Here is a 17,030-nt window from a genome sequence, read left to right as displayed (position 1 = left end):
GTAATTAGTCTAGCATTCCAGAGTAGTTAGAGGTACTAAAATCATTGCAGTGAGTTAAGTGCTTAGCTTGTTTGTTGGCAGTGAAAGTTCACCACATAACTGCAGTTTAGTCTGCCTTAAAAGGGGCTGTTAGTATATACAGTGGAACCTCAGTTTGTCATTAATTCGTTCCAGAAAGTGACAACCGAATTTGACAAACTGAAGCAATATTTCCCATAAATGTAAATCCAAGTAGTCCATTCCAGATACCCAAAAGTAGTATTAACAAAAAATACATTTTATAGAATAACTGGTTTTACATACAGAAAACAATGAGAAATATAAAGTACTAATGAAATGGATAAATGAACATTTATCACTTATCTTTATTGAAGACACTTGTTGGCAAATAAAGATGGTGAGGGGGGAGAGGTTATCTCTGCCTCCATCACTGCCACCCTCTGGCCCCATCACTGCCCCCCCATTGCTGCCACCCTTGACTGACTAGAAACAAAGCTAGACTGACTCGGAACGTTTGGGATACTTTGTGGGTGCCGGCAGACTAGTATGGTATGGTGGACCACTGTCAACTCTGAAAACCTAGGTGATGAACGGAAAGTGGGACAAAATTTTGACGAAAGTCTTCTAACATCGAATTCAACAAAAACCAGGGTAAACTAAAACAGGTCCCTCTGTAGTAATATTCAAGCTGAGAATGTGCAGTCATTGGTTTGGCTTCAGGTTTTGAAGGTTCTAGTTATCCAGCCTTTAATCTTTCTTTTTAGTGATTGTGATAGGCATAAAGTTGACCCTCAGTGACCAGGTGGTGGCAACATTGGCCACTTCTGTAAAGTCTCATTTTTATTTTACCTTTTCTTTTTCTTCAATTTTTTTTTTTTTTTTTTTTTTTGCCAATAACTTTTGTGGCCTGAGACAAGTATAATGCATAATGTATGTTCACTCTTATTCAGCACAACTGCACTAATATTTTCATTATGTATTTTGAAAAACTTGTTTACAACAAGACATGCATATTGGTAATGTTCTGTTGTATATTTACACATGTAGTCACTGGACATGTTCCTAGAACTGCTGCAGTCTATGGAAGTCTTTGAAACAAGGTGTCATGCACAGTGGCGCCTTGCATTTCTCGCACGTAGTGTCTTTGCCTCTTTTTGTGGCAGTTTTGTTTGTGGACACAGCACATTTTTTGAGCCCATTTCTTCTTGGTTGAAGGAAGCTGTATTGGGGAGCGATCACCTTCCCGCCTCAAACGATTGGGTAATTGACGATCAATTTGTGGACGATTTTGTATAGCATGTGTTGACCTGGTACTTGTCTGATGAGATGAAAAAAATTCACCATACGGTGGTCTGGTGTCATCTTCATTTGGTACGTATTATAGGCATTGAGCATTGAAGTGTCCACGAGAGAAGCGTCATGTACCACTTGTAACTCTTACGAACACAATTGGCAATGCCAATTTGCAGGTCACATTTGTCAACCAAATACATGTTGTGTAGAAAGTCAGTTGCTGGTTTTTGAATGGCTTCATTTGTCACTATCCACTTTGCTACTGTCTTTTATTTCGTTTTGGTGAATGTCAACAATGCGACATCTCATTTGTCATGCCACTGTAATGGTCATTGGCAGCAAATGCCAGCACCTCACCACTGAGTGCCTGTGTTGAACCTGGGCATGTTTACGATTAGAATGCACTGTGCCCCACACGTCTGCCATGTTCACTTTCAAGAAATCACTGAGTAAGGGTTTTTGTACTAGTTACCAGTTTGTATGCCCTTGACCAAGATAGGATGCTGCCATTGTTCTTGCTGTCACCTAGGATACCCAATAACAGCCTGGTATCTTCCAATGTTTTACTTCCTGTGTATACAATTGTCCAATACCAGGCCACTGTCCGAGTACAAACAGTTTTATACCAAAGCATTTCCTCTTGTTTTAGCAATATATACCAAGCGACAGTCTACCTTTGAACAAAATCACTCTTCAATTACAAGATTCTTGAACAGATGAAAGTACATGTTGAACTTTTGTTTCAGATAGTATATAAAAACATTTCTAATCTTGTATAACCTGTCATTTGTCAAGCCTGGTTTTGACACAAGTGCAACATATGTAACAGCAAGATGAATCTGTTCACTGGGATGATTTCACTGAAGGCTTGGGTAGAAATTAGCCCATCTATGGACCAGTATGATTTTATACTATGCTTAGACATGAGGCATAAGCATTATTGTTGCCAAAAAAAAAGTGCATTTCAGCCACAGTTGTCTCCTTCCACCAGTGTAGTCTTGACTGGTCAAATCATTGTATTTGCCATGGTGTAATCAAAATACCTGTTACTTTCCCAACTATTTTCCATCAAGGGTTGGTCAAAGAATAGTGCAAAGAATTGCCATTCACCTTCGTGTTTCAAGGGAACAAGATAGCAGGAATCCACGTTGAGTGTCGTCAAATTGATGGGGATTGAGAACAAAATTTGGATTTTGCTTCCAGTCCCAGATTGCATGTGCTGGTGGGTACTGGGCATAAGCTGGCTGGCTGGTTGTAGTGGTGGTTGTGCAGGTTGTGGTGTGGGGCTGGATGACAATACGCTTTGTCCTGGTCCTGCTGAGTCAGCGGCTTAGGGTTTCAGCCTGGGCTGGTGCTGCATGCCCATGGCCCCCACCTACTGATGCATGTGGTCTGTCCTTCCCAATTGTAGCCACATCACTTTCACTGTGCCAGGTGTAGGGCCACAGGATGTACTCAGTCCCCTTGGAATTGCATATGGTGCACTACCAGAGCACTCGCTGTGCCACAAACTGACACTTCACTGGTGAATGATTCCTCACTATTGCTACTCGAATGGTCAAGAGCATTAAAATCAGTCCACGTCACCGTCATCACCATTGCTCAAATGAGGCCTGGCCACGCAAAAATTTTTCTTGGGACTAGGTACAGCTGAATGTGACTCGCACCAGAGGTGGAAGGTTGAAGGTAGTCAGGATTTTTGGCACTACTCTTGATATCTTTAGCATTGCTTTTGGTCAAATTGTTCAAAACCATAAATTTCTCTTCAGATTCACTTCATCAGTGTTAGAACCATCACTTGGGAAGAGGAGTCCCAATTTGCCGGGGAGCGAGAGCTTCCTTGCCGCGAGGCATGATGAGCAAAGCGTACCGAGATAACATTCCCAGTGCTGTGGGGAGTCCCAATTTTTTGTTTACTGCACACAGACCATGCAGACCCATTCTTAGGTATAGGCCTACCAGCCTTCTTGTGCTAAATTTGAAGCCATTAGAATTATGGTGTAGTTCTTATGTTCTATTGCTTGGACCCTGGCTTCAGAGCTGTAGAAGTATGGGACGGACCCTCGAAGGGTTAAATTATACCCATTCTTCATTTACTCAACTTCCTACAATAAATATTCACTCGCTATAAGCCAAGGATAAAAATATTTTAAGTAATGTGTACTGCATGTGCATATTTTTAGGCCTAGCACTACTGCTCACTTAAGTGTAAATGTGTTATCAGGCTTTTTATATGAATTTGAAAGTGAAAAAAGGGCTCGCTTGTACAGCAGTAGCCTGAAACCTAACCGCTGTACAAGGAAAGGTAACTGGATGCAGAGGTAGCATAAATGTGCACCAACCCACATGAGTATTAAGGATGGTGCAACACCCTAAGTATTAAAAACTACAAAAACCAAATGCCCCAAATGGTAAATCTCCACCTTTGGTAACATTCAGGTATTTAAAAATATAAAGTAACAAAGGTAACTCTTAGCCCTTTCACTGCTCACAAACTTGCAGTGTCAAAGAATTAAAAATTCTCATGAAATGAGTCTTTTTCCGATGGTAATGACACCAGAAGTACGAAATTTGAGGGAAAACTTGTGGAATTATGCTATTGTGAACTTAGCGGTCTTGGCGATATATACGCAATGGCGATTTCGCCCACTTTGAGCTTTTTTCTAATTCCATTATTCCAGTCGACCACTCGTAGGTATTTTGCTAAAACTCCATTTGTTTTATCGATTGAGTAAAACTGCCCATTTACAGATTTCAGCTACCCAGTAGTTGTCAGAAATTGGCAATTTGGCCAATTTCACACAAATTTCAAAAGATGTAATTTCAAAATAGGGTCCAGAATAAACAATGCAGACATTTCTGGCACTAAAATAATTTTGTTCATTAGTTGCCTCCAGGACCCTATTATATTGCTCTTCCTTATCATTTTGAATTTTTTTTCACGCCTGTTATGCAGGTTACTGCATTATTCTAATTGTATAAATGTCAACCCATTTGTGACTGCATATTAGACTCGCCACTTGGACACCTATTGGACGGTGATGTCATTTGTTTACTCTTGAACATCTGCAAAAATTGAGCATTTCTGCTACTTTGAGCTCAGTTTAAAGATACTTTTCATTGTGAAACCAATCGAAATCATCTCTGTAATATATCTTCCATTCTATCAGATACCAAGAAAACGAGAATACAACCATAAATACCATATGACAATCCACCTCAAAGCCTGTGTTTTAATCCAAAAAAGTATTTTTTCTCATGCACTGTGCTGCAGGATTTTTTATACTGTGCCCACTGACCCCACACCCATTCTCACATGTAGGTCTACAACATTTCTCCCACCAGATTTTAAACCACTAGAATTTTGGCGTATTGTGGCACCAACACTGGTTTGTAATCCGTACTAATACGACAGTGAAAGGGTTGTGTAGGCTCCTGACAGAAATGCATTGTTTAAAGCGTTAACAGGAAGGTCTGAAATAGTTCCACAATTTTAAAATAAAAAGTAGAAGTACTAAGTGAAGAATAACCTAGTAATTATACTTGTATATACAACTCAATAGTTACTGAGGAGTTCATGGAACAGACAAGGAAAATATAAATGCCTTGATAACCTGGAGAATCCTACATCAAAAATTATCCTAGACTATTTCCATCTCAAATTTGAGATAGGAAATGGTAAATCAGTGTTATAGTAGAAATAATTCCCAGAAGCATGTGAACTCGGCAAATACATAAGAGATCCCAGGGGCTTCATGGAAAGCTTAAGCTGAACAAACATATTACAGAACCGATTAGAAATGAAAGTACACTGGCTTTTAGGCTCGTGCATAATAAAGAACTAACCAGACATAAATCAAACAGTATTCTCTGATCACATTAGATTTACAAAAGTGTAAATCTAGGAGTGGAGAACTCCAGAAATAGTATAAATAGAAGGGATGTTCAGTAAATTTTGCATTGAGGCATTAGAAAGAAAAACTTAACTTTTCCTTGGGTATGTCTGATAAGCACTCTGAACCCTTACCTACCTATGTTTGGAAAAGGCAAGTCAGAAGCATACAAGGTTTGTGTAAAATACTCATGAGCCTGAAAGGTCGAATGTAGATGCAGGAAGAGGTTGAAAGGCATTAAAAAACAAGGGGAGGTAACCTTTACTGAACATTAAAACAAGCTTTAATATCAGATGGGAAAAAGCATAAAAGGAACAAAAAGCTATCCAGGATATTGCTACCCTGAATACAGTGGAACCTCAAATTTCGAACGTACCGCTTATCGAACTCGTCAAAAATAGAACCCTTTTTTCGAACCAACTTTGTCACTATTGTCAAACTCGCCCCTATTTTCGAACCACCCGGTACCGGACCTGTCCGGCAGCCTGCTGTCCACATCCCCCACGCAGGCACCGTGAGCCAGTCTGGTTTTGTTGATGCTTGAGTGAACACTAACCTGCACTCAAACATTTTAAGATTACTTCATTGTTTAGTGCTTGTGGGACTGAAATGAGCTACAATGGGCCCAAAGAAACTTGCTAGTTGTACCCCTGTGGTAAAGAAAGTGAGAAACACCATAGATGTGAAGGAAATCATACAGAAGTGGAATGATGTCCAAATGTTTGTGGAGAAGTACCACCCTGAGCAAGCTGAAACAAGCCATCTTTGCAACAAGTTTGGTGATAGCCATGTCCCATTTTAGGGAAATCTTAGAGGCACCAGAAACAGAACTGTGAACAGTTATTTTGTGAGACGGGTCCAGCGACACTCAAGCTGCTGCTAGTGGCATTAATTAACCCTTTGAGGGTCGACAGGCCCTCTCAAACTCGTTCTCAGGGTTGGCCAAATTTAAAAAAAAAAAAAAACTTATGAAAAGATAGAGAATCTTTTCCCAATCATAATGACACCAAAATTGAGATTTGATGGAAAACTTACGGAATTATGCTCTCGCGAAGTTAGCGGTCTCGGCGATGTTTACGCATCGGTGATTTTGCCCAATTTGAGCCCCATTTTCGGTCAATTCCTCTGTACTAGTCAACAAAAAACATGAATTTCGCTAGAACTACATTTTTTCTATTGAATGAGTGCAAGAAACCACCCATTTACCATTTTCAACTATCCAATACAGTGGTCAGAATTTAGCAATTTTGCCAATTTCACACAAATTTCAAAAGTCAATTTCCGAATAGGGTCCAGAACAAACAAATACATTCCTGGCACTAAAATGACATTTCTTCTGTTCATTAGTCACTTCTCAAGGCCCCTCTTACATTCTTTTGCTTTCCACTTTGAATTTTTATTCTCACGAAAAATAGAAGATTTACTGTTATGCAGACTACTGCATTAGTGTAAAAAATGGTATAAATCATATTGGCGCACTTGCAAAAGAATGTTACTCACCAGTTGACGTGTATTGGACGCTTGGCATGATTTGTTTACTTTTGAACTTTGGTAAAAATCGAACATTTCTGCTACTTTGAGCTCAATTTCAAGGTACTTTTCATTGTAAAACCAGTGAAAATCTCAATTTCTGTGATATGCATTCCATTCTATAAAATGAGACCAAGAAAACTAGAATACAACAATAAATACCATACGAAAATACAGTGCAAAGTCGCTGTTTTATGCCAAAAAAATGGTGAAAGTTTTTTTTTCTCATTATGCACTGTGCTGCAGGATTTTTTTTTACTGTGCACACTGACCACATAGACCCATTCTTTCATATGGAGGCCTATCAGCCTTTTCCCGCGAGATTTGACGGCGCTAGAATTTATGCGTACTAGTAAGTCAAAAACCCCTGCGCGTAAGACGTACTAGTACGTCTGAAACCCTCAAAGGGTTAAAAGACATAGAAAGGAAGTAACCCCAGAGGGCTTTTGATACCTGAAGTCCTCATGGATGGGGATTCTCCTTCCAAACACTAACCCCAACTCTCACTCTCCACCTCCCTATCTTCCAGATGCCATCACCACTCTTCAAAAAAGGTAAGTAAAATGTTATTTTGTGTTGATTTAAATTTATTAATACACACAACAAAGTGTTCAATTATGTATGTAAAACTATATTTATATTTAATCTATATAAAAAAAAAATTGAACATTTTTCCCCGTTTCTGGAACGGATGAATTTTATTCCCATTATTTCTTATGGGAAATATTGCTTCGCTTTTCAGACTTATCGAATTTAGAACTAACTCCTGGAACTTAAGTTCGATATTTGAGGTTCCACTGTACTTTATTTTTTTAAACCAAGTCGGCCGTCTCCCACCGAGACGGGTGACCCAAAAAGAAAGGAAAAAAAAATTCCCAAGCCTAAGATCTAAGTGTAGAATTGGTCCATTTATTGCAGGAGGTTTGTACACTAATGAAAATAGAAGGGAGCAAAATTAAGATAAATATGAATAATGTTCAGCAGGTCATTAATTTAAAGCAGGTTTGAGAATAAAAAGTTCCCCAAGGCGCCACAGATCACATAATTGACTAAAGTACAAATAAAGAATAATTTGGGGGGAAAAAAAAAAAAACCTAGCCATATAACACTTGGATTCATGGAATTTCACTACTTTGGAGGAGGTTTAGATACAGGAGAAATAAATGCCAGAGGCTTTAGTGCTGATAAGATGGTAAATTACAAACTATGGAATAGCATAACCTACACAACCCAAATCAACATCGATTTTGAGCAGGAAAATGCTTGCTACAGCTACTCAACTAATGACAGAAGTCGTGTTGGAAGAAAGCTAAAGGTGCAGATGTCTACACATTTTGGAAAGCCATTTGGCAAATGTTATCAGTGATTGCACACAATTTTGGGGCATTAGATGTTTTATGACAGCAGAATAGTAAGTGACGGAATCAAGCATTAACAAAGTAAAAAGCTCGGTACCCTTTAGTATGCTCCTGAAGCTTTACTATTTATCCTCACTGAGCATAGATAACATTTGCTATTTAAGTATCATTTGCAGTTATGAAAGTGGGAATTGCCTCAATAGAGGACATGTCTCAAGTGAGCAGTGGAGAAAGAAAAGTTCAACTGCAGTACTTGGCTATGAATGAACCTGAGACACTATGAAATGAAAGATCACTAAATAGAATGAAAAGATTAAGAGCTCTGGGTGTAATGATATTGGCAGACCATTTTTTTCAAGGAGAAATCGGCTGGAATGGATGCATCATTTATGGCCCACTTTGAGCCAATAAGGTATTTAAATTACTGGGAAAGCCTGTCCTAAATGTAGTCATTGGAGTAGATTACATATGTGGAAGGTCTTTAGTCTGGTCCTAATTCTGCCATAACATACTGGAGATAAGTGTAAAATGGTGTAAAACTGGGTTTACAGAGGGCACAAAAGAATATTTCAACATCTGTGGGTCCAGACTGTTTAATATGACCCAAGAGTGACACCATTGCTGGAAAGTGTAAGCTTTGGGAAAATTGGATGTGAACCTCAGTAAAGTGTCACATTAGCTAGGCTGTGAAGCATGTATGCGTCAGGGGGCTCCTGGCAATAACCAGCCTTGTTGATAAGGCTTGTTGAAAAGTCTGGCCCAGGACTAGGGGGGGGGGGCAAGAATAGGAAAACTGAAAGACCTTTAGACTGTATCTACTAAAACTTTAGTATATGTAACCTGTAGCATTTAAAAAAAAAGTGCTTAACATGTGCTATTTTAATTTTGCCTTGTTGAAAATTAGTGGTTTTATATAGCTTTTGTAGAACAGGTGGTGGTTCACATCTTTTCTAATCTTTTACTCTCCTCCCAGACTTTCCACTCTAATACTGTACTCCACTATTATACTGTTTTACTTTATAAATGTGCAGAGGGATAGTAGCAGGGATGGGAGGTGTAAACAGTAATATGCAAGTAATTGTTTTCTTGTCACTGATGCAGGCATAATAGGATACCCACAGAATTGTGCTTTAGCATGAGCATAAATCTTTTTAATCTTTGTAATGCAAGAGATTTAAAGTTGGTCTTGCCTTTAAGCTGGTTTATTGCTGATTAACTTAGATTACCTTAATGGTAGGGGATGTCTTGGTTTAATTCCTAGGTGGTCATGTGTCTCATCTTCTACTTGCAGGGGTGGAGCTCTCAAATGAGGAGCGCAATCTTTTGTCAGTAGCATACAAGAATGTTGTAGGAGCTCGGAGAAGTTCCTGGCGAGTTATTTCCTCCATAGAACAGAAAACAGAGGGTTCAGAACGAAAACAACAAATGGCGAAGGAATACAGAGAGAAGGTAAGCAGTCTGTACTTCAGCACTTAATTAAGTGGTTTTTATAGATATATTAGTTAATAATATGCCTGATTACTATTTTAAGTCTCCTGTTTTTTTCCCCCTTCAGGTCGAAACAGAACTTAGGGAAATATGCCAGGATGTATTGGTAAGTATTGTTGCTGTTTGTTAACATTTACTTGAATAATTGTAATGTTAAGTTATCCTGGGAGAGGAGCAAGTTAAACAAAGCTAGATGGAAAAATTATAATTTGGTGCTGACAGTAATTACAAGTAGGGGAAGGGCAAGAGCATGGAAAAATTTGTTGCAGACTGGTTTCTTGGCTTGTAAGTAATGTGGATGTCAGTGTTGCTCAACCCCTTCAGTGTCAGTCCCATAAAATTAGCTTTGAAGCCAGTGCCGGTTGCGTAATAAAATACCAAAATTCTAGCAGCTTTCAAGTCTTGAAAGCTGGTAGGCCTACATACGAGAGAATGGTTCTGCATGATCAGTGTACAGTATAAAAAAAAATCCTGCAGCAAGCAGTGCATAACGAGAAAACTGGGACAGTGTTTTTGGTGTTAAAAGGCAAATTTGCTGTGTATTTTTGTATTGCATTTATGGTTGTATTTTCGTATTCTTGGCCTCGTTTGATAGAATGGATGATATATTAGAAATAGGCGGTTTTGAATGGTTTGCAGACAATTTGAAATTGAGCTTAAAGCAAAAGCAATGGAAATGTTATATTTTTGACGATGTTCAAGTAACCAAAATGTCAGGCGTCCAGTACATGTCAACTGGTGGGTCTAATATATATTCACGAATGTGCCGATATTCATAAAATTAAAATTGTGCAGTATGGATAACTAATTTTTTTTTGTGAAAAAAAATTAAAAAAAAAAAAAAAACAATACAAGAGGGGCCTGGAGATGTGACTAATGAACAGAGAAATTTTTTATTTTAGTGCCAGGAATGTTTGCATTTTGTTCTGGCCCCTATTTAGAAATTGGCTTTCTTGAATTTTGTGAACTTTGCCAAGTTAGTAATTTCTGATCATTTTTGTGTAGTTGAAATAAGTAAATGGGCGGTTTCTTGTACTCATTCGATAAAAGAAAAGGAGTTCTGGTGAAATGGCAGAGTTTGGTAGCGGAACAAAGGAATTGGCCCAAAATAGGGCTTGGTGGGCAAAATTGCCATTGCACAAGTATGGCAGAGTCCGCTAACTTTACGAGTGTAATTCTGATAGTTTTCAGTCAAATTTCAAACTTGGTTTCATTATCAATTCATGATAATTTTTTTTTAAATTCTTCGACACTGAGCAAGTTGTGATCAGGGGTCTCTTGTAGGGCTAAGGGTTAGCATGTATTTACTAGCTGTGATCAAGATGACTTGCAAGGCTGGAAAAAGATGCCTCTTGGATTAATATTCTTTAATGTTCATAAATTTGATTTTGGCTTTTTAACCCTTTCACTGTCTGGACCCCTGCTCACAAACTTGCTCTGTTGAATTTAAAAGTTTTTATGAAATGATAATCATTTTCTGATGGTAATGACACCAAAAGTACGAAATTTAATGGAAAGCTAAGTTGGCGGTCTTGGCAATGTTTACACATCAACGATTTCACCCACTTGAAACCCTATTTTCGGCCAATTCCATTGTTTGTCAACCAAACTAAATTAGCTAGAACTCGATTTGTTCTATCAATTGAGTACAAGAAACCGCCCATTTACCGATTTCAACTACCCAATAAAGTGATCAGAAATTGGTAATTTGGCCAGTTTCATACACAAAGTAAGGCCAATTTCAAAATAAGCTTCAGAATTAACAATATTAACATAACTAGGGCTAAAATGTTCTGTTCATTAGTCACATCCAGGCTCCACTTACACACTTGCATTCTATTTTGAATTTTAATTCACACAAAAGATTAATGTTGTGCAGACTGCTGCATTATGCAGAAAGTGTCTGTCTGTTCCTCTCTACCTCTCTCTCTCCCTCTCCCCCCCCTCTCCCCCCTCTCCCCCTCTCCCCCCCCCTCCCTCTCTCCTCTTCTCTCTCCCCCCCCCCTTTTTTTTTTTTTTTTACACAGGGTTTGACAAGGTTAAGGATCCCTAGCTTTATTGACAGCTATTTACAGGTTAAGGATTCCTAACTTTATTGGCAAGCTAAGAGCTGTTACCTACATCAGCTCATTTGAAAGCATTTTTGTTATGAGACATACAAGTAGGGAACAGGATGAAGTTGGAGCCATCTGTGGGCCAGCATTTTCATTTGATCAACTGACGTTATCTCGTTGACATCATTATGCTGTACGAATGTGTTCCATACTCGAGTCATCCTGGGTATGTATGATCTCAGATGGAGTGATGTTCTGGAGAAGGGTACAGCCAGAGTGAAGTTGCTGCTTTCTGCCCGTCTTGTGGCATAAAAGCTTGTTTCACGCTGTCCAAGTGTGGTATTTTGACAATATTGGCCTTGTACATAACAGTAAGGCCACCCACATCCCTCCTATGTTGAAGGCTCTGCTGAAATGACAGATCTATCCAGGATGGGTCCAGGCGAGAGATGAGACGTCTTGCTCTGTTCTCTACTCTGTCAAGCAGTTGCAGATGAGAGGGGGGACAGGCAAACCAAGAAAGTGGAGCATACTCAAGGTGAGTGTACTTGTGCCTCGTACAGGATCTTGCAACCCCTACTGTCAAGCAGATGCGAGATACGGCGAAGTGCTGTAAGCTTCCTGGCTGCCTTGTTTGCAAGATTTACAACATGGTTCTTCATGGTTAGTTTGGAGTCAAATTTCACCCCAAGGATATCAACTTCTCCAGGTGCCAACATCCTCCCATTCATCCTTACTACTGCACCAGCATTACCATCATGGTGCCTAGAGACGATCATCATTTGCGTTTTCTCAGGTGCAAATGTTACTTGCCATCTATTTCCCCAAGCTGATATAGCTCTCAGCTGGTGATTGATGTAGCTTAGAGCAGCTGGCATTTCTTCTCTTGGATAAGTGAATGTCAGTGTACAGTCGTCTGCATATGCATGTGATCCTGGGATGAGATGAAGAAGGTCGTTGAAGTAGACATTCCATAACAGTGGACCCAGCACACTCCCTTGTGGAACGCTTGCCCCAATAGGATGCCTTGCTGATTCCGTTCCATTGAGGACTACACTTAGAGATCTACCATGAAGGTAATCACTGAGGAGACATAGCGTAGAGCCTGCAATTCCCAGTGCTAGAAGTTTTGCTAAGAGGCCCTGGTGCCACACCCGGTCGAAAGCGCCAGCAATGTCCAGTGCTACCACACAGCTGACTTTGGATTCATCCAGTGACTGGTGCCACTTAGTGGAGAGGTTTAACAACAGATCAGCAGCAGAGTAACCTTTCCTGAAGCCATATTGACGATCACAAAGTAGTGAGTGGTAGTCAAAAAAATCTGTCACTTGTCTTGAGATTGTCTCAAGGATCTTACCAGTGATTGACAGGAGTGACACTGGTCTGTAGTTGCTGATTTCTGCTCTGCTCTTCTTCCTCTCTCTCTCTCCTCTCCCCCCTCTCTCTCCTCTCTCTCCTCTCTCTCCCCCCTCTCCCCCCTCTCTCTCCTCTCTCTCCTCTCCCCCCTCTCCCCCCTCTCTCTCCTCTCTCTCCTCTCTCTCCTCTCCCCCCTCTCTCTCCCCCCTCTCTCTCCCCCCCTCCCTCTCTCTCTCTCGCCCCCCCTCTCTCCCTCTCTCCCCTCAATCTCTCCCCTCTCTATCCCCTCTCTCTCTCCCCTCTCTCTCTCTCTCCCCCCCCTTTTTTTTTTTTTTTTTTTTTTTACACAGGGTTTGACAAGGTTAAGGATCCCTAGCTTTATTGACAGCTATATTACAGGTTAAGGATTCCTAACTTTATTGGCAAGCTAAGAGCTGTTACCTACATCAGCTCATTTGAAAGCATTTTTGTTATGAGACATACAAAGTTACAGGGACAGGATATGAAGTTGGAGCCATCTGTGGGCTAAGCCATTTTCATTTGATCAAGCTGACTTTATCTCGTTGATATCATTATGCTGTACAGAATGTGTTCCATACTCGAGTCATCCATGGGTATGTATGATCTCAGATGGAGTGATGTTCTGGAGAAGGGGTACAGCCAGAAGTGAAGATTGCTGCTCTGCCCTTGTCTAGTGGCACCAAAAGCTTATTTCACGCTATCCTCGAGGTGGAATCCCAGAAGTGTGGTACGACTAATATTGGCCTTGTACACTTAACAGTAAGGCCACCCACATCCCTCCTATGTTGGAAGGCTCTGCCAACACGAAATGACAGATCTATCCAGGATGGGTCCAGGCGAGAGATGAGACGTCTTGCTCTGTTCTCTACTCTGTCCAGCAGTCGCAGATGAGGGGGCAGGCACAAACCAAGAAAGTGGAGCATACTCAAGGTGTGAGCGTACTTGTTGGCCCTCGTAGCCAAGGGGATCTTGCAAGCCCCTACTGTCCCAAAGCCGAGATGCAGAGATACGGCCGAAGGGTGCTATAAAGCTTCCTGTGGCTGCCCTTGTTTACCAAGGGATTTACAACATGGTTCTTCATGGTTCTCTCTCTCTCTCTCTCTCCCCTCTCTCTCTCTCCCTCTCCCCTCTCTCTCTCCTCTCTCTCTCTCCTCTCTCTCTCTCTCTCTCTCTCTCTCTCTCTCTCTCTCTCCTCCTCTCTCTCTCTCTCTCTCTCTCTCTCTCCTCTCTCTCTCTCATCTATCCTCTCTCTCTCTCTCTCTCTCTCTCTCTCTCCTCTCCTCTCTCTCTCTGTCTCTCTCTCTCTCTCTCTCTCTCTCTCTCTCTCTCTCCCCCCTCCTCTCCCCTCTCTCTCCCCTCTCTCCCCTCTCTCCCCTCTCTCTCCCCTCTCCTCTCTCTCCCTCTCCTCTCTCTCCTCTCCTCTCTCTCTCCTCTCCTCTCTCTCTCTCCTCTCCTCTCTCTCTCTCCTCCCCTCTCTCTCCTCTCTCTCTCCCCTCTCCTCTCTCCCCCCTCTCTCTCCCTCTCCCCTCTCTCTCCCCTCTCTCTCTCCCCTCCTCTCTCCCCTCTCCCCTCTCTCCCCTCTCCGTCTCTCCTCTCCGTCTCTCCTCTCCGTCTTCCCCTCTCTCCCCTCTCTCCCCCTCTCTCTCCCCCTCCCCCTCTCTCCCCACTCCCCCTCTCCCTCTCCACTCTCCCCTCCCCCTCTCTCTCCCACTATCTCCTCCTCTCCCCTCCTCTCTCCCCCCTCTCCCCCTCCTCCTCTCCCCCTCTCTCCCCTCTTCCCCTCTCTCCCCTCTCTCCCCTCTCCCCTCCCCCCTCTCACCTCTCTCCCCTCTCTGTCCCCTCTCTCTCTCTCCCCCTCTCTCTCCCCTCCTCTCTCTCCCCCTCCCCTCTCCTCTCCCCCTCTCTCTCCCCCCTCTCCCCCCTCCCCTCTCTCCCCCTCCCCCTCCTCTCCCCCTCCCCCTCTCTCCCCTCTCTCCCCCTCTCTCTCTCCCCCTCTCTCCCCTCTCTCTCTCCTCCCCTCTCTCTCCCCTCCCCCCTCTCTCCCTCTCCCCTCTCTCTCCCCTCTCTCCCTCTCTCCCCTCTCTCCCCTCTCTCCCCTCTCCCCTCTCTCCCCTCTCTCTCCCCTCTCTCCCCTCTCTCCCCCTCTCTCCCCTCTCTCCTCTCCCCTCTCTCTCCCCTCTCCTCTCTCTCTCCCTCTCTCTCCTCCCCTCTCTCTCTCCCCTCCTCTCTCTCTCCCCTCCCCTCTCTCTCTCCTCTCTCTCTCCCCTCTCCCCTCTCTCTCCCTCTCCTCTCTCTCCTCTCCCTCTCTCTCCTCTCCCCTCTCTCTCCTCTCCCCTCCTCTCCCCTCTCTCCCCTCCTCTCTCTCCCCTCCTCTCTCTCTCCCCTCTCTCTCTCTCCCCTCTCTCTCTCTCCCCTCTCTTTCTCTCCCCTCTCTCTCTATATATCTCTTATATTATATATGCCTCTCTCTCCCCTCCCCCTCCTCTCTCTCCTCTCTCTCTCCCTCTCTCTCTCCCCTCTCTCTCTCCCCCTCTCTCTCCCCCTCCTCTCTCTCCCCTCCTCTCCTCTCCCCTCCCCCTCTCTCTCCCCCCTCCCCTCTCCTCTCCTCCCCCTCTCTCCTCCCCTCTCTCTGCTCCCCCACCTCTCCTCTCCCCCCTCCTCTCTCTCCCCTCTCTCCCCTCTCCTCTCTCTCCCCTCTCCTCTCTCCTCCCCTCTCCTCTCCTCTCCCCTCTCTCCCTCTCCCCTCTCTCTCCCTCCCCTCTCTCCCCTCTCCTCTCTCCCCTCCTCTCTCTCCCTCCCCTCTCTCTCCCCTACTCTCTCCTCCTCCCTCTCTCTCCCCTCCTCTCTCTCCCTCCTCTCTCTCCCCTCTCTCTCTCCCTCTCTCTCTCCCCTCTCTCTCTCCCCTCTCTCTCTCCCCTCTCTCTCCCCTCCCCTCTCTCTCCCCTCCCCTCTCTCTCCCCCCTCTCTCCCCTCCCCCTCCCCTCCCCTCTCTCTCCCCTCCCCTCTCTCTCCTCCCCTCTCCTCTCTCCTCCCCTCTCTCTCCCCTCCCCTCTCTCTCCCCTCCCTCTCTCTCTCCCCTCTCTCTCTCCCATCTCTCCGCTCCCCTCTCTCCCCTACCTCCCCTCTCCCTCCCCTCTCTCTCCCCTCCCCTCTCTCTCCCCTCTCTCTCTCCTCCCTCTCTCTCCCCTCCCCTCTCTCTCCCCTCCCCTCTCTCTCCCTCCTCTCTCTCCCCTCTCCTCTCTCCTCCCCTCTCTCTCCCTCCCACTCTCTCTCCTCTCCCCTATATACCTCTCTCTCCCCCTCCCCCTCTCTCTCCCCCCTCTCCCCTCTCCCCCTCTCTCCCCTCTCTCCCCTCTCTCCTCTCCCCTCCCTCCTCCCTCTCTCCCCTCCTCTCCCTCTCTCTCCCCTCTCCTCCTCTCCCCTCTCCTCTCCTCTCCCTCTCTCCCTCTCTCTCCCCTCTCCCCTCTCTCCTCTCCTCCCCTCTCTCCCCTCTCTCTCCCACTCTCTCCCCACTCTCCTCCCCTCTCCTCTCCCCCTCCCCTCCCCTCCTCTCTCCCTCCTCCCCTCCTCTCTCTCCCCTCCTCTCTCTCCCCCTCCCCTCTCCCCTCTCTCCCCATCTCTCTCCCCTCCCCTCCCCTCCTCTCCTCCCCCTCTCTCTCCCCCCTCTCCCCCCTCTCTCTCCCCCTCTCCTCTCTCCCCTCTCTCCCCCTCTCCTCTACCTCTCTCCCCTCTCCTCCCCTACCTCTCCCCTCTCTCTCCCCTCCCCCCTCTCCTCTCCCCTCTCTCCCCCTCCTCTCTCCCCCCTCTCTCCCCTCCCCTCTCCCCCCTCTCTCCCCTCTCCCCCTCTCTCTCTGCCCCCTCTCTCCCCTCTCTCTCTCCCCCCTCCCCTCTCCCCTCTCCCTCTCTCCCCTCTCTCCCTCCCTCTCTCTCTCCCCTCCCTCTCTCCCCCTCTCCCCTCTCTCTCCCCACCTCTCTCTCTCCCCTCCCTCTCTACCTCTCCCTCTCTCCCCTCCCCTCTCTCTCCCTCCCCTCTCTCT

At 44.4% G+C, this 17,030-nt stretch overlaps 1 protein-coding gene across 2 annotated transcripts in view; it reads left to right on the top strand.

Annotated features, from left to right (window-relative positions):
- The window catches only part of 14-3-3zeta (tyrosine 3-monooxygenase/tryptophan 5-monooxygenase activation protein zeta), a 141,637-nt gene that overhangs the window by 56,962 nt on the left and 67,645 nt on the right, over positions 1–17,030 (top strand). For both annotated transcript variants that reach the window (XM_053786943.2, XM_053786942.2), the window contains exons 3-4: positions 9,366–9,523; positions 9,630–9,668. In XM_053786943.2, the coding sequence (XP_053642918.1) occupies positions 9,366–9,523; positions 9,630–9,668 (197 nt within the window). The remainder of the gene's footprint in view (positions 1–9,365; positions 9,524–9,629; positions 9,669–17,030) is intronic.

This window comes from Cherax quadricarinatus, chromosome 41, assembly GCF_038502225.1.
Source record: "Cherax quadricarinatus isolate ZL_2023a chromosome 41, ASM3850222v1, whole genome shotgun sequence".
NCBI classification, from domain to species: domain Eukaryota; kingdom Metazoa; phylum Arthropoda; class Malacostraca; order Decapoda; family Parastacidae; genus Cherax; species Cherax quadricarinatus.
This window is presented reverse-complemented; position numbering and strand designations above follow the sequence as displayed.